This window comes from Balaenoptera acutorostrata, chromosome 19 (genome assembly GCF_949987535.1).
Source record: "Balaenoptera acutorostrata chromosome 19, mBalAcu1.1, whole genome shotgun sequence".
NCBI classification, from domain to species: domain Eukaryota; kingdom Metazoa; phylum Chordata; class Mammalia; order Artiodactyla; family Balaenopteridae; genus Balaenoptera; species Balaenoptera acutorostrata.
In genome coordinates, this window is record NC_080082.1 from 62727514 (window position 1) to 62753360 (window position 25847).

The 25847-nt window shown below is 42.9% G+C and overlaps 1 protein-coding gene across 1 annotated transcript; it reads right to left on the reverse strand.

Annotated features, from left to right (window-relative positions):
• Positions 1-1511: 1511 nt before the first annotated feature.
• Positions 1512-25480, reverse strand: NLRP12 (NLR family pyrin domain containing 12). Its single transcript, XM_007198654.2, is given in 8 exon segments — positions 1512-1527; positions 1529-1597; positions 2227-2397; positions 4754-4924; positions 5268-5274; positions 6756-6919; positions 8888-9058; positions 25392-25480. Coding segments are annotated over 8 exon segments (858 nt in total).
• Positions 25481-25847: the final 367 nt, after the last annotated feature.

Here is a 25847-nt window from a genome sequence, read left to right on the forward strand (position 1 = left end):
TCGTGGCTGATTTCATGTTTTCATCCAAAGCCTGGTGTAGGTCATTGGCCAGCCTGCAGGTGTCCAACCATAGTTCTGTTAGCTCCAGTCAGGACAGAATCATGGTGCAAACCAAGATTGCAAGGGTTGTTGGCATGACGATCTAAAATACACCATCCTCCCAAACTGCCTAATATCTTCACTGCACCAATCCTCTCTGAGAATAAGCCTTCTCAACTTTGGCACAGTTGACATTGAAGCCAAGTACTGTTGTTGCAGGAAGGGGGACCCTTTCCAGGGCCCGAGAGCGGGCTCTTGTCTAACACCCGGTGACGAGTTGTCCCAGGAGACACGGGCTGACAAAGCAAAAGACTTGGGAAGGGGCGCCCAAGCAGAGAGCAGCAGGGTGAGGGAACCCAGGAGAACTGCTCTGCCACGTGGCTTGCAGTCTCAGGGTTTATGGTAATGAGGTCAGTTTCCGGGTTGTCTCTGGCCAATCACCTTGCTTGGCCCATAGTCTGACTCAGGGTCCTCCCCGGTGGTACGTGCATCTCTCAGCCAAGATGGATTCAGTGAGAAGGACTCTGGAAGGCTGGTCATCTCCCTCTTTTTTTTTTTTTTAATTTATTTTATTTATTTTTGACTGCGTTGGGTCTTCGTTGCTGTGCGCGGGCTTTCTCTAGTTGCAGTGAGCGGGGGCTACTCTTTGTTGTGGTGCGCGGGCTTCTCACTGCGGTGGCTTCTCTTGTTGCGGAGCACGGGCTCTAGGCGCGCGGGCTTCAGTAGTTGTGGCACGTGGGCTCGGCAGTTGTGACTTGCGGGCTCTAGAGTGCAGGCTCAGTAGTTGTGGCACACGGGCTTGGTTGCTCTGCGGCATGTGGGATATTCCCGGAGCAGGGCTCGAACCCGTGTCCTCTGCATTGGCAGGCGGATTCTTAACCACTGAGCCACCAGGGAAGGCCCTCCTCCCTCTTTTGGCCCCTCCCGAATTCTCCTGCTTAGTTTACCAGATTCCTTACCGGGACCTCCTGTTGTGAGAAAACTCAGGCAAGCAGGCCTGGCCAAGGCGGAGGCGGGGGTGGGGGGGGTTTCGGTCAACAGTTCCCTAACGCTTTGCTATGGGAGGCTGTCTTGTGTATTATAGGATGTTTAGCAGGACCCCTGGCCTCTACCCACAAGATGCCAGTAGCTCCCCAGCCCCAGTATCCTCTGACACTGCCAGGTATTCTGCGGGGCGGGGGGTGGGGGTGGGGGGCGGCGGAGGTTGGAGAGGAAACATCACCTTCAGTTTAGAGTTTCTGCTTTAGAATGATTTGGGCCCTGCCCTAAATTCTCTCCAAAGCACCAACTCCCAAAACTACAATTCCAAGCTCTGTCCCACGATGATTACATAGACCCCAAGCAGCAAGGATTATGCTGCAGAGGAGTTTGTCTCTTGAGGAAGTAAAGAACTGGCTCGTTGTTGATTCTCGGGTTCTGGGATGATCCTCTTCTGTCCTGACTTAAAGAGAAGAACCAGCAGCTGGAACCATTCAGCAGCCAATGTCAGTAAGGTTTCGTTAGGCGAAGAGCTGCCGAACTTCTGCAGGTCATTTTATTCAGGTCCATTCCAAATAGCCTGAGGACACAGAGTGGGAAATAGTCCAGGCCACTATTGTGGCATTCAGATGATATATCAAACCTATCATGCATGCATCCTGCCCTGTTAAAATACATAATTCCATTAACTAGTTCTTCATTTGAAACCAAATCCTATTGGGAAATAGGCTTACTCTGAGCTACACACCATTTTAAATCCCAAACCTGTGTTAACTCATTTAATTTGTACTAATCTTATGAAGAAGCAGCTATTTTCATTTTACAGACAGGGATACTGAGGTGCCAAGAGGTTAACTAATTTACAAAAATACATCACAAAACTGGTAAGTGATGGAATTAGAATTTGAGGCCAGGCAGAGTAATTCCAGATTCTCATTAAGGTACAATGGCCTCACTTGTCAGATTAGGTAATTACCCAAGGTTAAATTACCCAAGGTCACACCACCAGTAAAAGGTATGAGTGTCTCCCAAGAGGCAAAGTAAGGCCTCTGTATTTTGCACAAATTGCATACACAAGTGGACAAATGAACTATTTGCAAATTTTCTAGATTATTTGTTTATCCAAACGGAGGGTTTCAGTGATTGACTTTTACTTCTAACTCCAAGCCCTGTATCCTGTCTCCTCCAGAACCAGGGACCGTGTCTCACCAGAGGACTCGAAGTTTGCAGCCGGGATGACTCAGGCTCTTGCATAGCAGCCTGACACCTGTGTTCCCCAGGGCGTTGTCGGTAAGATAAAGCTCTGTTAGGGTCTGGTTGACCCCCAGGGTGGAAGAGAGATCCTCACAAGCTTTGGCTGTGAGGCCACAGCTGTGCAGCCTGTGGAAGATAGGAAGTGGTTGAAGCCACGTCGGCAGTTAATGTTGGAAACTCTCATCTTCATAGGGAATCAGGATGATGTTTTTAGGGATCAGTTTAAGAAAAAGGAGAGGGACTTCCCTGGTGGCGCAGTGGTTAAGAATCCGCCTGCTAATGCAGGGGACACGGGTTCGAGCCCCAGTCCGGGAAGATCCCACATGCCGCGGAGCAACTAAGCCCGTGCGCCACAACTGCCAAGCCTGCGCTCTTGAGCCCGCGAGCCACAACTACTGAACCCGCGTGCCACAACTACTGAAGCCTGTATGCCCAGAGCCCGTGCTCCACAACAAGAGAAGCCACCGTAATGAGAAGCCCGCGCACTGCAACGAAGAGTAGCTCCCGCTCTCCGCAACTAGAGAAAGGCCGTGCACAGCAATGAAGACCCAATGCAGCCAAAAATAAATAAATAAGAATATACGTCACAACACTGTACACAATTATAGGGACAGAGTTCCTGGATGAATCAATAACATTTGATTTATGCAAATGATGGAGTATAGGTCAGTTTGAAGGACTCAATTAAATATGCTTATACCAATATGAACAGATATTCAGTGTATGAAGGTAAGTGGGAAAAAAACCAGAAGCTGATGAGATGCATTATTTATATAAAATGAAGACATGAGTGTCTACGGATGAGATCTGGGGAGGGCAAGGAAGAAGACAAAAATAAAACAAAGGCACATGTGGGTCCATAGTGATATTGTGGTACCAGGTGAGGATTATGAACCTTCTAATTACGTGTATCTGCAGCTCAAAAAGGAAATGTTTAAAGGATGCAGTAGAGAAAGGTGTGAAGATGGGGCACAGATTTATCCTAATTCTCTAAACACAATAGAAGCCAAGGTATGACTCAATGTCTCAAAAGAAAAAAAAAAATCTATATATATATACATATATATATATATATTCCAAAGCAAGTGACATCAGATAATTGATGATGCTACCATAGGACCCAAAAAAAAAATTTAAAAAGCACTCTCCCTTGGGACTACAAAGAAAAAGAATTTTCTGGCCCAACACAGCCAAAAAATAAATAAATAAATAAAATTAAATTAAAAAAAAAAAGAATTTTCTGGGAATTGACAGCCTTGCTGCATTTTCTTTTCTTTCTTTTTTTTTGTATAATTTTATTTTAATTATTTGTTTTTGGCTGCATTGGGTCTTCACTGCTGCACACAGACTTTCTTTAGTAGCGAGCGGGGGTTACTCTTCGTTGAGGTGCACGGGCTTCTCATTGCAGTGGCTTCTCTTGCAGAGCACGGGCTCTTTGTGGAACACAGGCTCTAGGCGCGTGGGCTTCAGTAGTTGTGGCTTGTGGGCTCTAGAGCGCAGGCTCAGTAGTTGTGGCGCACAGGCTTAGTTGCTCCGCAGCATGTGGGATCTTCCCGGGCCAGGGATCAACCCCGTGTTCCCTGCATAGGTAGGCAGATTCTTTTTTTTTATTTATTTATTTATTTATTTATTTATTTATTTATTTATTTATGACTGTGTTGAGTCTTCGTTTCTGTGTGAGGGCTTTCTCTAGTTGCGGCAAGTGGGGACCACTCTTCATCGCGGTGCGCGGGCCTCTCACCATCACGGCCTCTCTTGTTGCGGAGCACAGGCTCCAGACGCGCAGGCTCAGTAATTGTGGCTCACGGGCCCAGTTGCTCCGTGGCATGTGGGATCTTCCCAGACGAGGGCTCGAACCCGTGTCCCCTGCATTGGCAGGCAGATTCTCAACCACTGCGCCACCAGGGAAGCCCCCGGCAGGCAGATTCTTAACCACTGCACCACCAGGGAAGTCCCCTTGCTGCGTTTTATTTTTGTTCATTTGTTTTTTCATCTGTTCCCTCATTTGAAAGTATATGTATTTCTAAGCTCCTCTGAGCCAGGTCTTATACTAGCCGTTGGAACAGAGAGTTGCCCAGCTCCTGCACTTCCTGCACTTCCTGCACTTCTGGAATACCACACACACACATACAAATTGCAATCAGTGATGCTGAGGAGAATAATAAGGTCAAATAAGATCCTAAAACTAGACCTTATCTAGGGGTTAGAGGAGGTATCCATGAAGAAACATGTGTTTTGAGTCCTAACTGATGAAACAGGTGTTATCAGGGTAAAAAAAAAAAAGCAGAAATCAGAGCAGAAGTACATTCCAGGAAGAAAGAACTGCTTGTGCAAAGGCCCTGTGGCAGAAAAACCTTTCAAAGGAGGCTGCTGTAGCAAGAGGTTAGGAGAAGAGGGGAGGGAGATGGCCCCACTGAGCCCAGACAGGAGGGCAGGGATTGTGAATTTGGACTCTTAGGGTGGTGAGTAAAGCAGAACTCACCGGAGGGTCTGGAGTTTGCACTGGGGTTGCCTGAGGCCCTCACACAGCTGCAGCACCCCAGGGTTCCCCAGGTCATTCAGGCTTAAGTCCAGCTCCATCAGGCTCTGGTTCACACTGAAGGTGGATGCCAGGTCTTCACAGGCAGCAGCAGTGAGGTGGCAAATCATCAACCTGCAGGAAATCCAATTCAACATCTACTATGGAGTTCCATTTCCTATACAATGCTAATTTTATCCTCCCTGCCCCCAATCTTTTTTTAAAAACTTTTATTGAAGTATAGTTGATTTACAATGTTGTGTTAATTTCTGTGGTACAGCAAAATGACTCAAGTTATACATATATATATTCTTTTTCATATTCTTTACCATTATAGTTTATTACAAGATATTGAATATAGTTCCCTGTGCTAAACAGTAGGACCTTGTGGTTTCTCCATCCTGTATAGAATAGTTTCCATCTGCTAACCCCGAACTCCCCATCCTTCCCTCCCCCACCCCACTTCCACCTTGGCAACCACAAGTCTGTTCTCAACTGTGAATTTGTTTTTGTTTCATAGATACGTTCGTGTCATATTTTTAAAAAATTTTTATTAGAGTATAGTTGCTTCACAATGTTGCATTAGTTTCTACTGTACAGGAAAGTGAATCAGCTATACATATACATACATCTGCTCTTTTTTGGATTTCCTTCCCATTTAGGTCACCACAGAGCACTGAGTAGAGTTCCCTGTGCTCTACAGTAGGTTCTCATTAGTTATCTATTTTATACATAGTATCAATAGTGTATATATGTCAATCCCCATCTCCCAATTCATCCACCCCCCCCCCACCTTTCCCCCTTGGTATCCATACGTTTGTTCTCTATGTCTGTGTCTTTATTTCTACCTTCTAAATAAGATCATCTATACCAATTTTTTTCAGATTCCACATATATGCGTTAATGTACGAAATCTGTTTTTCTCTTTCTGACTTACTTCACTCTGTATGACAGTCTCTAGATCTACCCACGTCTCTACAAATGACCCAATTTCATTCATTTTTATGGCTGAGAAATATTCCATTGTATATATGTACCACATCTTCTTTATCCATTCCTCTGTTGATGGACATTTAGATTGTTTCCATGTCCTGGCTATTGTGTGTTGTATTTTAGATTCCACATGTAAGTGACATCATATGGTATTTGTCTTTCTCTTTCTGACTTATATATAACTTATACTTTGCTTAGTATGATCGTCTCTATGTCCATCCATGTTGCTGCAAATGCCTGCCCTCAATCTTAAAAGTAATGTTTCCAAATAAACAACTTGTTTGAAAAATGGCCAAAGACTTGAATAGACATTTCTCCAAAGACATATAAATGGCCACAAACACACAAAAAGGTGCTCAACATTACTAATCACTAGGCAAATGCAAATCAAAAACACAGTGAGATATCATCTCATACCCATTGGGATGGCTATTATCCAAAAAAGAGAAAATAACAAGTGTTGGCGAGGATGTGGAGAAATTGAAAACTTCGTGCACCGTTGGTGGGAATGTAAAATGATTTGGCCACTGTGGAAAACAATATGGTGGTTCCTCAAAAAATTAAAAATAAGCATATGATCTATCAATTCCACTTCTGGTTATATACCTAAAAGAATTGAAAGCAGGGGCTCAAAGAAATATTTGTACACTAATGTTCATAGCATTATTCAAAAGAGCCAAAAGGTGGAAGCAACCCAAGTGTCCATTAATGGATGGATGAATGAATGGACAAACAAAATGTGTTATACACATAGAAAACATATATGTATATATGTATACACACACATATACATACAAAATGGAATAATAGCCTTAAGAAGGAAGGAAATTCTGACACATGCTACAACATGGATGAACCTTGAAAATATGCTAAGTGAAATGAACCAGTCACAAAAATGACAACTACTTTGTGATTCTACTTATATGAGGTCCCTAGAGCAATCAGATGCACAGAGACAGAGGGTAGAACTCACCACAAGATGCGCAGCCTGGGTGCCGCAAACCTTGACACAAGAGCCTCAGACCCGAATCCTCCAGGGCATTTCCTGTCAGGTCCAGCTCCACCAGATATCGACTGGTGCTGAGCACAGAGGCAATCTCCTGGCAAGCCCCAGCCTCCAGCTGACACGTCCTCAACCTTGGGAGGAAAGAGATGTTGAAAGAGATGTTGCTTTTCTGTATCCTGATGGCTCCTGATCACCTAACGTGCATCTACAATTCTCGCTAAAGTTAGAGACAAACAGGACTTAAGTCATTTCCAGCGAGGAGAATCCTCTCTAATAAGACAAACAGGTGAGTAATTATAATCCAATGTAGGTGATGCCATGGAGGTAGTATACATAGCACGATAATTCAGAGCAGAGTCTCTAGGGCTCAACAACCTGTGTTTGCATCCATCCACACCCCGTAACCCTGTGACCTCGAGCGAGTTGGGTTTTCTTAGCTGCGCTGTGCGGCTTGTGGGATCTTAGTTCCCTGACCAGGGATTGAACCCAGGCCCTCCGCAGTGAGAGTGCAGAGTCCTAACCACTGGACCACCATGGAATTCTCTCAAGTGAGTTTTAATCAGGTATCAGTTTTCTGTTACATGTGCTGCCATGTCTCAGGTTCACTGACTCTAAAATAAGGATAATAACAGCGCCTGCCTCAGAGGGTCATTGTGAGGATTATATAATTTATTACACAGAGAGAGGGTGTAGAACAAGCCTGACACGGTCAGTGCACCATCAACATGAGCTGTTTGTTAAAACCATCCTGGTGGAGGGACGACCTAACCCATCTTTGACAAATGGTGTACAGTGAGGGAAGGCTCTCTGGGAGAATTTGAACTGGTTCTCCAAGGCTAAGTAGAAGTTCATTTGGAGGAATAGGATAGGAGGGGCTGAGAGATAATAGAAAAAATATGTTTTGGTCTCTGGTCCCTGGCACAGAGCTGCTAAATCCCTGATTTCCTAAGTGATTAAAAAAAAAACAAAAAACAAAAACAAACAAACAAACAAAAAACTTGGAGAATCTTTTGTTTTACTGAGTTGACTCTGGGTGGGCTCCTGGATGGGAGACGGTCACCAGAAAGACCAAGCCATGATTAAAAGTTTGGAATTTTCAGCCCTGTCCCGCCCAACCCTTCTCCAAAGAGTGGAGAAGGGTGGAAATGGAGTTATTATACTATTTGATCATGCCTATGTGAGGAAGCCTCCATAAAAATCCCACTAGCACAGGGTTCAGAGAGCTCCCGCGTTGGCAAACACATCCATGTACTAAGAGGGTGATGGACCCAAACTCGGCAGAGACTGAAACTCCCAAACTTGGGACCTTCCCCAGACCTATGTATCTGTTCATCTGTATCTTTTATCACATCCTTTAATAAACAAGTAAATGTAAGTGCTTTCCCTGACATCTGTGAGCCGCTCTAGCACATTAATAGAACCCAGGGGGGCAGGTTGTGGGACCCTTTGATTTACAGCTGATGGGTCAGTAGCACAGGTGACAACCTGGATTTGCTATTGGCGTCTGAAGTGGGGGGGCTGGGCGGGGGAAGTCTCCAGGGACTGAGCCCTTAACCTTGGGATCTGACGCTATCTCCAGGTAGGTCGTGTTAGAATTGAGTTTAACTGCAGGACACCCAAATGGTGTCACAGAGTTCCTTGGTGTGGGGAAAACCCCACACACAGAAGTGTCAGAAGTGGAGTGTTCTTATGAGTAGTAACAAAGACACACAGGCGGGAAACTGGGTGGTTTTACTAAAACAGCAGCATTGCAGAAAAAGGGAATTGCACAACTAAAGGAGCTTTGCACGGGGAGCTCTGGGGTTCTGACTACTCAGTGTGCAGTCAATAAATAGGGTGTGGGTTCTGGGTGGGCGGGGGGCTCCAGGAACTCCTCACCATGTGGAAATGGGTGGGGTCAGAAGAGGCCAGAAAGAGGTTCTCCAAAGTGTAAAGGGTCCAAGGCACAGGTCTCAGGTCACGGGTCTAAAGGCAGCCCTAATTCAAGGTAAGGGTTTGGGGGTCAGCATTTGGGGAGATACTTCAAGCCCCGGGGGACGACAAGCTTGTCCCAGGAGATCATGAAAATTAAGGACTTGTTCCAGGGGATGGAGACTCACTGCACCATCTGTAGCCTGCACTTGGGATGCCAGAGCCCCTCGCAAAGCAGCTTCACGCCTGGCAGCCCAAGGCCGTTGCCGCTCAGGTCCATTCTTAATAGATGCTTATTGACTATCAGAGCAGAGGTAAGGTCCTGGCAGGCAGAGCTGGAAACCCGGCACCGCTTCAACCTGGGATGGAAAGAAGAAGAAAAGAGCCAGGTGACTTCCTTTGTCGTTGTTTTGTAAAATCTGTCCCTGTCCTTTCTCTCCCCTCTTTTTTTGATCTATACCTATATTCCCCCCCTTTTCTAAAATCAAAGAAAGGAGATTAGTGGTTGCCAGGGGCTGAGGGGAGGGAAATCAAAGGAGTGACTGCTAATGGGTGTGGTGTTTCTTTTTGGTGTGATGCAAATGATCTGGAATTAGATAGTGGTGATGTTTACACCATCTGGCAAATATACTAAAAAAAAAAAATCAGAGTTGTCTGGTGTGTGAACTGTATGTACCTCAATAAAAAAAAATAAAAGAAACAAGAATAATATAACATATTTTGGCACTTTGCAGTCAAGGAAATGCTTTCACAGAGGTCGCCTTTATGAGAGGAATTCAAGACCCCTCGCATTCACTTTTCTTTTTTAACTGAAGTATAGTTGATTGACAATGTTGTGTTAATTGCTGGTGTACAGCAGAGTGATTCAGTTATAGACAGATAGATGATAGATGATAAACAGATAGATGATAGATACATAGACAGATGATAGAGAGATAGATAATAGAGAGATAGATGATAGATAGATGATAGATGATAGAGAGATAGATAGATATAGGTATAGGTATAGAAATAGATGTAGATACAGATTTTGTCAGATTCTTTTCTTTTATAGGTTATTACAAAATATTGTGAATAGTTCCCTGTGCTCTACAGTAGGTCCTTGTTGGTTATCTATTTTGTAAATAGTGGTGTGTATATGTTAGTCCCAAACTTCTAATTTATCCCTCCCCTCCATTCACTCTTCTCCACTTCTTTTCTCCATCACTACCAGTAGGTAATTAAGTTAAAATGAGGTCATTAGGGTGGACCCTAGTCCAATATGACTGGTGTCCTTATAAGAAGAGGAAATTTGGACACAGACACACACAGAGGAAAGACCATGTGAGGACACAGTGAGAAGGTGGCCATCTGCAAGCCAAGAAGAGAGACCTCAGAAGAAATCAACCCTGCTGACACCTTGATCTTGGACTTCCAGCCTCCAGAACTGTGAGAAAATAAAAGTCCATTGTTTAAGTCACCCAGCCTGTGGCACTTTGCTATGGGAGCCCAAGCAAACTAACACATCATCCTACGTTCTTGCTTTAAGCAGCTGAGTTGGGGGTTTTTTTGGTTGTTGTTTTTTTTTGTTTTTGGCCACACCATGCAGCTTGCGGGATCTTAGTTCCCCAACCAGGGATTGAACCCGTGCCCCCTGCAGTGGTAGCTGGGAGTCTTAACCACTGGACCGCCAGGGAAGTCCCGCCCTATGTTCTTTCTGACTGAGCCCTGTGAGACAGAGCTTCGCCAGAAGCCCACAGACCGGCCTAGACTCACCTCAGGTTCTGAAGTTTGCAGTTGGGGTGTCTGAGTCCTGACACAGCAGCTTCGCCCCCTGGCTCCCCAGGGCATTGTTGTACAAAGCCAGCTCCACCAGGTTGGGATTGGTGCTTAGGGCAGCAGTGAGCTGTTTGCTGTAGGCATCTGGCAAAATATTCCTCTCAGGTCTGCATGAAGGAAAGATAGGACAGTCGCTTCACCAAGATGATGTTTGGCCCTTGTATGTCACTTCACAATTTCTGAAGCATTTTGTCGTCTTTATTTTATTTTTTTAATTTATATTAATTAATTTATTTATTTTTGGATGCATTGGGTCTTCGTTGCTGTGTGTGGGGTTTCTGTAGTTGCGGCGAGCGGGGGCTACTCTTCGTTGTGGTGCGCGGGCTTCTCATTGTGGTGGCTTCTCTTGTTGCGGAGCAGGGGCTCTAGGCGCCTGGGCTTCATTAGTTGTGGCACACAGGATCAGTAGTTGTGGTTTGCGGGCTCTAGAGCGCAGGCTCAGTAGTTGTGGCACATGGGCTTAGTTGCTCCTCGGCACGTGGGATCCTCCCGGACCAGGGCTCACAACCGTGTCCCCTGCATTGGCAGGCTGATTCTTAACCACTGTGCCACCAGGGAAGCCCTACAAACTGCTTTTGTAAATAAAGTTTTATTGGAACCCAACCATGCCCATTCGTGTATGTATTTTCTACATTGCTTTCTGTTGCAGTGGCAGAGTTGAGTTGTTGCAACACAGAGCATCTGTCCAGCCCACAAAGCTGAAAACATTTACAGGAAAAAGTTTGCCAACCTCCTTATTATAGGATGAATGCCCAGTTCCTCCAACAAATCATTGGCATGAAAAAAAAAAAAAGTGAGACTGAAACTACTCTAGGAAAAAAGAGATTAGGAGACACATCAAGAAAATGTACTCAGGCTTCCCTGGTGGCGCAGTGGTTAAGAATCCCCCTGACAATGCAGGGGACACGGGTTCAAGCTCTGGTCCAGGAAGATCCCACATGCCGCGGAGCAACTAAGCCCATGAGCCACAACTACTGAAGCCCGCGTGCCTAGAGCCTGTGCTCGGCAACGAGAGAAGCCACCACAATGAGAAGCCCGCGCTCTGCAACGAAGAGTATCTCCCGCTCGCCTCAACTAGAGAAAGCCCGCGCACAGCAACAAAGACCCAAGGCAGCCAAAAAAAAAAAAAAAAAAACCTAATCTCCAACATAATGGTACAAGGAGGTGGGCTTATGGGAGGTGTTTAGGTCATGAGGGTGGAGCCCTCAGGAATGGGGTGAGTGCCCTTATAAAGAGGCCCCAGAGCTGGCCTGTCCCTTCCACCATGTGAGGACACAGCAAGAAGGGAGCTGTCTCCAACCTGGAAGAAGACCTTCACCAGAACCTTACCTTGCTGGCACCCTGATCTTGGACTTCTCAGCCTCCAGAACTGTGAGGAATCAATTTCTGTTATTTCTAAGCTCCCCAGTCTGTGGTCTTAGATTATAGCAGCCCGAACAAACTGAGTCAGTCAGCATTCCTTTCATGCTTGCTGTTATCACATTTACTGTCCTAGGATCCATACTCAAACTCCCTCCTAGTAGTAATCAGAATTTTTGTGCTTGCAAAAGATAGAAACCCTAAGTCAATGCGGCTTAACAACAAAATATTGAAGGTTCAGATCATTGGAACCCAACAGAGAAGAAAAGTTTAGTTGATTCTTTTTTTTTTTTAATGTAGATAGTTTTTTGTTTTTTAAATTATTAACACCTTTAATTAATTAATTAATTAATTAATTAATTATTTGTGGCTGTGTTGGGTCTTCGTTTCTGTGCGAGGGCTTTCTCTAGTTGCGGCAAGCGGGGGCCACCCTTCATTGCGGTGCGCGGGCCTCTCACTATCGCGGCCTCTCTTGTTGCGGAGCACAGGCTCCAGACGCGCAGGCGCAGTAGTTGTGGCTCACGGGCCCAGTTGCCCCGCGGCATGTGGGATCCCCCCAGACCAGGGCTCGAACCCGTGTCCCCTGCATTAGCAGGCAGACTCTCAACCACCGCGCCACCAGGGAAGCCCAGTTTAGTTGATTCTATAAACATTATTCTAGACCTTTTAAAAAGCATCAAGATATTGTACATTCTCTTCTTTTTTTTTTTTTTGGCCACACCGTGACTTGCGGGATCCTAGTTGCTTGACCAGGGATCAAACCTGGGCACCTGCCAGTGAGAGCGCCAAGTCCTAACCACTGGACCACCAGGGAATTCCCAAGATGTGGTACGTTCTTGACTCAGGCTTAAAATAGAAAGTACCATGCTTTTCTTTTATTGCCAAATAAAGGTATGATTTCTATGGAATAACTCTTCCATCCAGCTAGTTTTAAGAACAATTCTACTGGTCAAAGTTAGTATTTCAAACTACTTGGACCAGTAAAGCTGTCCTGATAACTCACTTATGCCCCACACGTGAATGTACTCAAGAAAGTTTATGAACACACTCAAAAATATAGAGTCACCTTTTACATATTAGCAAATTGAGACTTAAGGTATGTATTTAATAGTATCTGAAAATCATAAATAATTTTATCTTAAGATACTTGCCAGGCAGTCAACTTGGGTAAGAGAAATTTTTTTTAAACATTGGAGCTTCCATGGATGATAATCAAATTGTGAATGATTTTCCTAAGGGACTATGAAGAGTGCTCCTATTTTGAGCTTTATCGAGGGACCTCTGACCGCTGTCTCAGGGCGCCAAGCCAGGACTGGCCCGAGACTGCAGATGATTTATATCACCAGCAGAGGGCACTCCAACACCACAGAAGCAGACTAAGCCAGCTTTGCACCATGAGGAAGGGAAACAAACCAAGTGTTTCCCCATAAACTTTTTTTCTTTTAATTGAAGTATAGTTGGTTTACAACATTGTGTTAGTTTCTGCTCTACAGCTAAGTGATTCAAATATATATTCGTTTTTTTTCTATTCTTTTCCATTATAGGTTATTGCAAGATATTAAATACAGTTCCCTGTGCTACACAGTAAATCCTTTTGTTTATCTATTTTACATATATATGATAGTATCTGTTAATCCCAAACTCCTAATTTGTCCCTCCCTCCCTTTCTCCCTTTGGTAACCATATGTTGTTTTCCATGTTTCTGACTCTGTTTCTGTTTTGTATATAGATTTATTTGCATTATTTTTTAGATCACAAATATATTTGATACCATATAATATTTGTCTTTCTCTGTCTGCCTTACTTCACTTGCTGTGAAAATCTCTAGGTCCATCTGTGTTGCTGCAAATGGCAATATTTCATTCTTTTTTATGGCTGAGGAATATTCCATGGTACATATATACCACCCCATCTATATTCATCTGTGATGGACATTTCAGTTGCTCATTCAAACAGCTCATAAAACTCAATAACAGGGGCTTCCCTGGTGGCGCAGTGGTTGAGAATCTGCCTGCCAATGCAGGGGACACGGGTTCGAGGCCTGGTCTGGGAAGATCCCACATGCCGCGGAGCAACTGGGCCCGTGTGCCACGACTACTGAGCCTGCGCGTCTGGAGCCCGTGCTCCGCAACAGGAGAGGCCGCGATGGTGAGAGGCCCGCGCACCGCGATGAAGAGTGGCCCCCGCTTGCCGCAACTGGAGAAAGCCCTCGCACAGAAACGAAGACCCAACACAGCCATAAATAAATAAATAAATAATTTAAAAAAAAAGAATAAAGATGTAAATCTGAGATCACAAAAATCGATAAAAAAAAAAAACTCATAAAAGTATTTAAAAAAAAAAAAAAAAAACTCAATAACAAAAAAACAAAAAACCCACTCAAAAAATGGGCAGAGACCCTTAATAGACATTTCTCCAAAAAAGACATGCAGATGGCCAGTAGGCACATGAAAAGATCCTCAACATCACTAATATTAGAGAAATGCAAATCAAAACTACAATGAGGTACCACCTCACGCTGGTCAGAATGGCCATCATTAAAAAGTCTACAAATAACATGCTGGAGAGGGTGTGTAGAAAAGGGGACCCTCCTACACTGTTGGTGGGAATGTAAGTTGGTGCAGCAACTATGGAAAACAGTATGGAAGTTCCTCAGAAAACTATGATCCAGCAATCCCACTCCTGGGCATATACTTGGACAAAACTATAATTCAAAAAGATACATGCACCCCTATATTCACAGCACCACGATTTATATTAGCCAAGACATGGAAGCAACTTAAATGTCCATCAACAGATGAATGGATAAGGAAGATGTGGTACAATTACACAATGGAATACTACTCAGCCTTAAAAAAGAACAAAATAATGCCATTTGCAGCAACATGGATGCAACTAGAGATGATCATACTAAGTGAAGTAAGTCAGAAAGAGAAAGACAAATACCATATGATATCACTTACATGTGGAATCTAAAATTTGGCACAAATGAACCTATCTAAGAAACAGAAACATGCACATTCATAGAGATCAGACTTGTGGTTGCAGAGGCGGGTGGGGAGGGAGAGGGATGGACTGGGAATTTGGAGATGGTAGATGTAAACTACTACATTTAGAATGAATAAACAACAAACTCCTACTGTATAGAACAGGGAACTATATCCAATATCCTAAAATAAACCATAATGGAAAAGAATATTGAAAAAAGAATGTATATATGTGTAAAACTGAGTCATGTTACTGTACAGCAGAGATTGTCAGAACCTTGTAAATCAACTATACTTCAATTAAAAAAAAAAGGACTCTTGGGACCAATACTAGCTGTCCTGATAGCTCTCTTATGTGCCACACGTGACTGTAGTCAAAAGAGTTGATGAAAACACAAGGGAATCTAGGCGTCACCTTTTCCATAGCAGCACATGGAGGTTTATGTTACATAGTAATAGTACCTGCAAATCAGAAAGAATTTTATCTTAATTGCCCAGCAGTCGATTGAGGCAAGAGGAATTTTTTTAATTTGGAGCTTCCTCGGACGGTGGTAATCAAATTTGAATTACTTTCCAAGGAGACCATGAAGAGTATCTCTATTTTGAGGTGCATAGGGGAACGTCTGACCTCTGTCTCAGGGCGCCAAACCAGGACTGGCCCGAGACTGCAGGGGATTAGTATCACCACGAGAGGGCGCTCCAACACAACAGGAGCGACACAGCCAGCCTTGCAGCAGGAGGAAGGGAACCTAACCAAGGGTTGCCCCATGTTCTTTCTTTGTTAAATGAAGTGTAGTTGCTATACAATATGGTGATAGTTACAGGTGTCAGCAGGTTAATTCACTTTTACATGCGTATATATATACCTCTATATTCTTTCATTTTTGATTCCTTTTCATTATAAGGTTATCACAAGATATTGAATACAGGCCCCTGTGCTCTACAGTAAATCCTTCTTGTTTATCTATTTTATATATGATAATAGCGTGTATCTGTTAAACCCAAACTGCTGATTTGCCCCTCCCTCCCTTTTCCCTTTGGTAACCATATGTTGTGTTGTATGTTTGTGACTCTGTTTCGGTTTTCTGTATAGATTCGTTAGCATTATTTTTAGACCACACATTTATGTGATATCATATAATATTTGACTTTCCCTGTCTGCCTTACTTCACTTACTATGAAAATTTCTAGGTCCATCTATGTTGCTGCAAATGGCAATATTTTATTCTTTTTTATGACTGAGGAATATCCCACTGTATATATATATATACACCACACCTTCTCTATCTACTCATCTATGAAGGACATTTTAGTTGCTTCCATGACTTTATGGCCACCCCTTCCTGAACCCCAATAGTAATATGCCTTCAGTGACAACATGCATCCCAATTTGGGAAATGCCAAAGTTGAAAAAAAATGTGCATGTGGAAAAGTTTCCCATCCAGTTAGTTTTAGGAAAAATTATGCTGGTCAAAGAGAGTACCTAAGACTTCTGGGACGAGTGCCAGCCCTCCTGATAACTCTCTAATGCCCCACACGTGAATGTACTCAAGAGAGTTGAAGGAAACATGAGGGGATCTAGGAGTCAGCTTTTCCATAGCAGCACATGGAGGCTAAAGTTACCTAGTTAACAGTACCTGCACATCAGACAGAATTTTATCTTAAATGCCCAGCAGTCAATTGGGACAAGAGAAATTTTTTTAATTTGGAGCTTCCTCGGATGGTGGTAATCAAATGTGAATTACTTTCCAAGGGGACCATGAAGAGTGTCTCTATTTTGAAATGTATAGGGTAACCTCTGACCTCTGTCTCAGGGCGCCAAACCAGGACTGGCCCGAGACTGCAGAGGATTAGTATCACAACGAAAGGGCGTTCCAACACCACAAGAGCGACACAGCCAGCCTTGCAGCAGGAGGAAGGGAACCTAACCAAGGGTTGCCCCATGTCTTTCTTTGTTAAATGAAGTGTAGCTGCTACACAATATGGTGATAGTTACAGGTGTCAGCAGCTTAATTCACTTTTACATGCATATATATACCTCTATATTCTTACATTTTTGATTCCTTTTCATTATAAGGTTATCGCAAGATATTGAATACAGGCCCCTGTGCTCTACAGTAAATCCTTCTTGTTTATCTATTTTATATATGATAATAGCCTGCATCTGTTAAACCCAAACTCCTAATTTGTCCCTCTCTCCCTTTCCCCTTTGTTAACCATATGTTGTACTGTATGTTTCTGATTCTGTTTTGGTTTTCTGGATAGATTCGTTTGCATTACTTTTAGACAACACATTTATGTGATATTATATAATATTTGACTTTCCCTGTCTGCCTTACTTCACTTACTATGAAAATCTCTTGGTCCATCTATGTTGCTGCAAATGGCAATATTTTATTCTTTTTTATGACTGAGGAATATTCCATTGTACATATATACCACACCATCTGTATCTACTCATCTATGAAGGACATTTTAGTTGCTTCCATGACTTTATGGCCACTCCTTGAACCCCAATGGTAATATGCCTTCAGTGACAACATGCATCCCAATTTTGGAAATGCTAAAGTTGAAAAACACTGTGCATGTAGAAAAGTTTCCCATCCAGTTAGTTTTAGGAGAAATTCTGCTGGTCAAAGTGAGTACTTAAGACTCTTGGGGCCAGTGCCAGCCCTCCTGGTAACTCTCTAATTCCCCACACGTGAATGTGCTCGAGAGAGTTGAAGGAAACACGAGGGAATCTAGGCGTCAGCTTTTCCATGGGAGCAGATGGAGGCTTAAGTTACCTCGTTAACAGAACCTGCAAATCAGAAAGAATTTTATCTTAAATGCCCAGCAGTCAATTGGGACAAGAGAAATTTTTTTTAATTTGGAGCTTCCTCGGCTGGTGGTAATCCAATTTTGAATTATTTTCCAAGGGGACTGTGAAAAGTGGCCCTATTTTGAGTTTTAGAGAGGGACCTCTGACCTCGTCTCTCGGCGCCAAACCAGGACTGGCCCGAGACTGCAGGGGATTAGTATCACCACGAGAGGGCGCTCCAACACCACAGGAGCGGCCACAGCCAGCCTTGCAGCAGGAGGAAGGGAACCTAACCAAGGGTTGCCCCATGTCTTTCTTTGTTAAATGAAGTGTAGTTGCTATACATATGGTGATAGTTACAGGTGTCAGCAGGTTAATTCACTTTTACATGCGTATATATATACCTCTATATTCTTTCATTTTTGATTCCTTTTCATTATAAGGTTATCACAAGATATTGAATACAGGCCCCTGTGCTCTACAGTAAATCCTTCTTGTTTATCTATTTTATATATGATAATAGCGTGTATCTGTTAAACCCAAACTGCTGATTTGCCCCTCCCTCCCTTTTCCCTTTGGTAACCATATGTTGTGTTGTATGTTTGTGACTCTGTTTCGGTTTTCTGTATAGATTCGTTAGCATTATTTTTAGACCACACATTTATGTGATATCAGATAATATTTGACTTTCCCTGTCTGCCTTACTTCACTTACTATGAAAATTTCTAGGTCCATCTATGTTGCTGCAAATGGCAATATTTTATTCTTTTTTATGACTGAGGAATATCCCACTGTATATATATATATATATACACCACACCTTCTCTGTCTACTCATCTATGAAGGACATTTTAGTTGCTTCCATGACTTTATGGCCACCCCTTCCTGAACCCCAATAGTAATATGCCTTCAGTGACAACATGCATCCCAATTTGGGAAATGCCAAAGTTGAAAAAAAATGTGCATGTGGAAAAGTTTCCCATCCAGTTAGTTTTAGGAAAAATTATGCTGGTCAAAGAGAGTACCTAAGACTTCTGGGACGAGTGCCAGCCCTCCTGATAACTCTCTAATGCCCCACACGTGAATGTACTCAAGAGAGTTGAAGGAAACATGAGGGGATCTAGGAGTCAGCTTTTCCATAGCAGCACATGGAGGCTAAAGTTACCTAGTTAACAGTACCTGCACATCAGACAGAATTTTATCTTAAATGCCCAGCAGTCAATTGGGACAAGAGAAATTTTTTTAATTTGGAGCTTCCTCGGATGGTGGTAATCAAATGTGAATTACTTTCCAAGGGGACCATGAAGAGTGTCTCTATTTTGAAATGTATAGGGTAACCTCTGACCTCTGTCTCAGGGCGCCAAACCAGGACTGGCCCGAGACTGCAGAGGATTAGTATCACAACGAAAGGGCGTTCCAACACCACAAGAGCGACACAGCCAGCCTTGCAGCAGGAGGAAGGGAACCTAACCAAGGGTTGCCCCATGTCTTTCTTTGTTAAATGAAGTGTAGCTGCTACACAATATGGTGATAGTTACAGGTGTCAGCAGCTTAATTCACTTTTACATGCATATATATACCTCTATATTCTTACATTTTTGATTCCTTTTCATTATAAGGTTATCGCAAGATATTGAATACAGGCCCCTGTGCTCTACAGTAAATCCTTCTTGTTTATCTATTTTATATATGATAATAGCCTGCATCTGTTAAACCCAAACTCCTAATTTGTCCCTCTCTCCCTTTCCCCTTTGTTAACCATATGTTGTACTGTATGTTTCTGATTCTGTTTTGGTTTTCTGGATAGATTCGTTTGCATTACTTTTAGACAACACATTTATGTGATATTATATAATATTTGACTTTCCCTGTCTGCCTTACTTCACTTACTATGAAAATCTCTTGGTCCATCTATGTTGCTGCAAATGGCAATATTTTATTCTTTTTTATGACTGAGGAATATTCCATTGTACATATATACCACACCATCTGTATCTACTCATCTATGAAGGACATTTTAGTTGCTTCCATGACTTTATGGCCACTCCTTCTTGAACCCCAATGGTAATATGCCTTCAGTGACAACATGCATCCCAATTTTGGAAATGCTAAAGTTCAAAAAAAATGTGTATGTAGAAAAGTTTTCCATCCAGTTAGTTTTAGGAGAAATTCTGCTGGTCAAAGTGAGTACTTAAGACTCTTGGGATGAGTGCCAGCCCTCCTGGTAACTCTTTAATTCCCCACACGTGAATGTGCTCAGGAGAGTTGAAGGAAACACGAGGGAATCTAGGCGTCAGCTTTTCCATGGGAGCAGATGGAGGCTTAAGTTACCTCGTTAACAGAACCTGCAAATCAGAAAGAATTTTATCTTAAATGCCCAGCAGTCAATTGGGACAAGAGAAATTTTTTTTAATTTGGAGCTTCCTCGGCTGGTGGTAATCCAATTTTGAATTATTTTCCAAGGGGACTGTGAAAAGTGGCCCTATTTTGAGTTTTAGAGAGGGACCTCTGACCTCGTCTCTCGGCGCCAAACCAGGACTGGCCCGAGACTGCAGGGGATTAGTATCACCACGAGAGGGCGCTCCAACACCACAGGAGCGGCCACAGCCAGCCTTGCAGCAGGAGGAAGGGAACCTAACCAAGGGTTGCCCCATGTCTTTCTTTGTTAAATGAAGTGTAGTTGCTATACAATATGGTGATAGTTACAGGTGTCAGCAGGTTAATTCACTTTTACATGCGTATATATATACCTCTATATTCTTTCATTTTTGATTCCTTTTCATTATAAGGTTATCACAAGATATTGAATACAGGCCCCTGTGTTCTACAGTAAATCCTTCTTGTTTATCTATTTTATATATGATAATAGCCTGCATCTGTTAAACCCAAACTCCTAATTTGCCCCTCCCTCCCTTTCCCCTTTGGTAACCATATGTTGTATGTTTGTGACTCTGTTTCGGTTTTCTGTATAGATTCGTTTGTATTAGTTTTAGACCACACATTTATGTGATATCAGATAATATTTGACTTTCCCTGTCTGCCTTACTTCACTTACTATGAAAATCTCTAGGTCCATCCATGTTGGTGCAAACGGCAATATTTTATTCTTTTTTATGACTGAGGAATATTCCATTGTACATATATACCACACCATCTGTATCTATTCATCTATGAAGGACATTTTAGTTGCTTCTATGCCTTTATGGCCACTCCTTCTTGAACCCCAATAGTAATATGCCCTCAGTGACAACATGCATCCCAGTTTTGGAAATGCAATAGTTGAAAACAAAAAGTGCATGTACAGGGCTTCCCTGGTGGCGCAGTGATTGAGAACCTGCCTGCCAATGCAGGGGACACGGGTTCGAGCCCTGGTCTGGGAGGATCCCACATGCCGCGGAGCAACTAGGCCCGTGAGCCACAACTACTGAGCCTGCGTGTCTGGAGCCTGTGCTCCGCAACAAGAGAGGCCACGATAGTGAGAGGCTTGCACACCATGATGAAGAGTGGCCCCCGCTTGGCACAACTAGAGAAAGTCCTCGCACAGAAACGAAGACCCAACACAGCCAAAAATAAATAAATAAATAAATAAATAAAAATTAAAAAAAAAAAGTGCATGTACAAGAACTTCCCACGCAGTTAGTTTTAGGAGAAACTCTACTCTTTAAAGTGAGTACTTAAGACTCTTGGGACTAGTGCTAGCTGTCCTGATAACTCTCTAATGCTTCACATGTGAATGTAGTCAAGAGCGTTGATGAAAACACGAGGGAATCTAGGCGTCAGCTTTTCCATAGGAGCAGATGGAGGCTGAAGTTGCCTAGTTAATAGAACCTGCAAATCAGAAAGAATTTTACATAATTGCCCAGCAATCGATTAGGGCAAGAGAATTTTTTTTAGTTTGGAGCTTCCTCGGATGGTGGTAATCAAATTTTGAATCATTTTCCAAGGGGACTGTGAAAAGTGGCCCTCTTTTGAGCTTTATAGAGGGACCTCTGACCTCTGTCTCAGAGCTCCAGGCCAGGACTGGCCCCAGCCTGCAGGGGATTAGTGTCACCACGAGAGGGCGCTCTAACACAACAGGAACGGACACAGATTTGCACCATGAGGTAGGGAAACTAACCAAGTGTTTCCCGTAATATTTTTTTTTTAATTGAAGTGTAGTTGATTTACAACATTATGTTAGTTTCTGGTATACAGCAAAGTGATTCAACTATCTACATTCTTTTCCATTATAGGTTGTTACAAGATAGTAAACATTTCCCTGGGCTATACAGTAAATCCTTGTTTATTTTATATATGAGTGGTTATCTACTAATCCAAATTACTAATTTATCCCTCCCTCCTTCCCCTTTTGTACCATAAATTTATGTTCTATGTCTGTGAGACTGTTTCTCTTTTGTATATATATTCGTTTGTACTATTCTTTTAGATTCCACAAGTAGGTGCTAGCATATATTATTTGTCTTTTTCTGTCTGACTGTCTTTATGTAGTATGATAATGTCTTGGTCCATCCATGTCGCTGCAAATGGCAATGTTTCATTCTTTGTTATGACTGAGGAATATTCCACTGTACATATATACCACACCTCCTTTATCCATTCATTCATCTATGAAGACATTTCAGTTGCTTCCTTGCCTTTATGGCCACTCCTTCTTGAACCCCAGTGCTAATATACCTTCAGTTACAAGATGCATCCCAATTTTAGAAATGCTGAAGTGTGAGGAAAATGTGCATGTAGAACAACTCTCCCATCCAGTTAGTTTTAGGAGAAGTTTTGCTGGTCAAAGTTCGTACTTCCTCTTGGGACTAGTGCTAGCTGTCCTGATAACTCTCTAATGCCCCACACGTGAATGTGCTCAAGAGAGTTGTTGAAAACACGAGGGAATCTGGGCCTCAGCTTTTCCATAGGAGCAGATGGAGGCTGAGGTTGCCTAGTTAATAGAACCTGCAAATCAGAAGGAATTTTATCTTAATTGCCCAGCAATCGATTAGGGCAAGAGAAGTTTTTTTAGTTTGGAGCTTCCTTGGATGGTGGTAATCAAATTTTGAATCATTTTCCAAGGGGACTGTGAAAAGTGGCCTTCTTTTGAGCTTTATAGAGGGACCTCTGACCTCTGTCTCAGAGCTCCAGGCCAGGACTGGCCCCAGCCTGCGTGAGATCAGTGTCACCACGAGAGGGCGCCCCAACACAACAGGAGCAGACACAGCCAGCCTTGCAGCAGGAGGAAGGGAACCTAACCAAGGGTTGCCCCATGTTCTTTCTTTGTTAAATGAAGTGTAGTTGCTATACAATATGGTGATAGTTACAGGTGTCAGCAGGTTAATTCACTTTTACATGCGTATATATACGCCTCTATATTCTTTCATTTTTGATTCCTTTTCATTATAAGGTTATCGCAAGATATTGAATACAGGCCCTTGTGCTATACAGTAAATCCTTCTTGTTTATCTAGTTTATATATGATAATAGCGTGTATCTGTTAAACCCAAACTCCTAATTTGTCCCTCCCTCCCTTTTCCCTTTGGTAACCATATGTTGTATTGTATGTTTCTGACTCTGTCTCAGGTTCTGTAATAGATTCGTTTGCATTATTTTTAGACCACACATTTATGTGATATCAGATAATATTTGACTTGCCCTGTGTGTCTTACTTCACTTACTAGGAAAAATCTCTAGGTACATCCATGATGCTGCAAATGGCAATACTTTATTCTTTTTTATGACTGAGGAATATTCCATTGTATATATATACCACACCAGCTGTATCTATTCATCTATGAAGGATATTTTAGTTGCTTCAATGCCTTTATGGCCACTCCTTCTTGAAACCCAATGGTAATATGCCCTCTGCGACAACATGCATCCCAATTTTGGAAATGCTAAAGTTCAAAAAAAATGTGTATGTAGAAAAGTTTTCCATCCAGTTAGTTTTAGGAGAAATTCTGCTGGTCAAAGTGAGTACTTAAGACTCTTGGGATGAGTGCCAGCCCTCCTGGTAACTCTTTAATTCCCCACACGTGAATGTGCTCAGGAGAGTTGAAGGAAACACGAGGGAATCTAGGCGTCAGCTTTTCCATGGGAGCAGATGGAGGCTTAAGTTACCTCGTTAACAGAACCTGCAAATCAGAAAGAATTTTATCTTAAATGCCCAGCAGTCAATTGGGACAAGAGAAATTTTTTTTAATTTGGAGCTTCCTCGGACGGTGGTAATCCATTTTTGAATTATTTTCTAGGAGGACTGTGAAAAGTGACCCTATTTTGAGATTTGTAGAGGGACCTCTGACCTCTGTCTCAGAGCTCCAGGCCAGGACTGGCCCCAGCCTGCAGGGGATTAGTGTCACCACGAGAAGGCGCTCCAACACCACAGGCGCGGACACAGTCAGCTTTGCACCATGAGGTAGGGAAACTAACCAAGTGTTTCCGGTAATATTGTTTTCATTGAAGTGTAGTTGATTTACAACATTGTTAGTTTCTGGTATACAGCAAAGTGATTCAACTATCTACATTCCTTTCCATTACAGATTGTTACAAGATAGTAAACATTTCCCTGGGCTATACAGTAAATCCTTGCTGTTTATCTATTTTATATATGAGTGGTTATCTACTAATCCCAAATTACTAATTTATCCCTCCCACCTTCCCCTTTTGTACCATAAATTTATGTTCTATGTCTGGGAGGCTGTTTCTCTTTTGTATATACATTCGTTTGTACTGTTTTTTTAGATTCCACAAGTAGGTGTTATCATATATTATTTGTCTTTTTCTGTCTGACTGTCTTTATTTAGTATGATAATGTCTTGGTCCATCCATGTTGCTGCAAATGGCAATGTTTCATCCACTGTACATATATACCACACCTCCTTTATCCATTCATTCATCTATGAAGACATTTCAGTTGCTTCCTTGCCTTTATGGCCACTCCTTCTTGAACCCCAGTGCTAAATAATATACCTTCAGTAACAAGATGCATCCCAATTTTAGAAATGCTGAAGTGTGAGGAAAATGTGCATGTAGAATAAATCTCCCATCCAGTTAGTTTTAGGGGAAGTTTTGCTGGGCAAAGTTCGTACTTACTCTTGGGGCCAGTGTTAGCTGCCCTGATAACTCTCTAATGCCCCACACGTGAATGTGCTCAAGAGAGTTGAAGGAAACATGAGGGAATCTAGGCCTCAGCTTTTCCATGTGAGCAGATGGAGGCTGAAGTTACCTCGTTAACAGAACCTGCAAATCAGAAAGAATTTTGTCTTAATTGACCAGCAGTCGATTAGGGAAAGAGAAATATTATTTTAATTTGGAGCTTCCTCGGATGGTGGTAATCAAATTTTGAATTATTTTCCAAGGGGACTGTGAAAAGTGGCCCTATTTTTGAGCTTTATCGAGGGACCTCTGACCTCTGTCTCAGGGCGCCAAACTAGGACTGGCCCGAGACTGCAGGGGATTAGTATCACCACCAGAGGGCGCTCCGGCACCACAGCAGCGGCCACAGCCAGCCTTGCCCCAGGTGGAAGGGAAACTGATTTAGTGTTGCCTGTAATGTTTTATTCTTTTTTTTTTTTTTTCCTACTTGGTCAACAAGTTTATTATTGTCTTTATCTGAAAAATCTTCACAGAAATTGTGGTTTGTTTTATTAACTCTCAGCAGCCCTTTCCTGACCCCTAAGGAAGCTTGCCTTCTTCTGAGCTACCCGATCTTTCTTCTGGGCAAGTGACATTTTTGGACGATTCCACCTCTTCTCTTTAACTTCTTTCTCAGGCTTCTTCTCATTCACTGTATTCTCTCGTACTGCAGCATGAGCTTTCTTATACATCTCCTCCATAATGTCTGGAGTTATATTCTTTATGTATTGAGAGAATTGTGGGTTTTTTTTTTAATGTATAAATTTATTTATTTATTTTTGGCTGTGTTGGGTCTTCGTTTCTGTGCGAGGGCTTTCTCTAGTTGCGGCGAGCAGGGGCCACTCTTCATCGCGGTGCGCGGGCCCCTCACTATCGCGGCCTCTCTTGTTGCGGAGCACAGGCTCCAGACGCACAGGCTCAGTAGTTGTGGCTCACGGGCCCAGTTGCTCCGCAGCATGTGGGATCTTCCCAGACCAGTGCTCGAACCCGTGTCCCCTGCATTGGCAGGAGGATTCTCAACCACTGCGCCACCAGGGAAGCCCCTGTAATCTTTTAAATGACTCACCC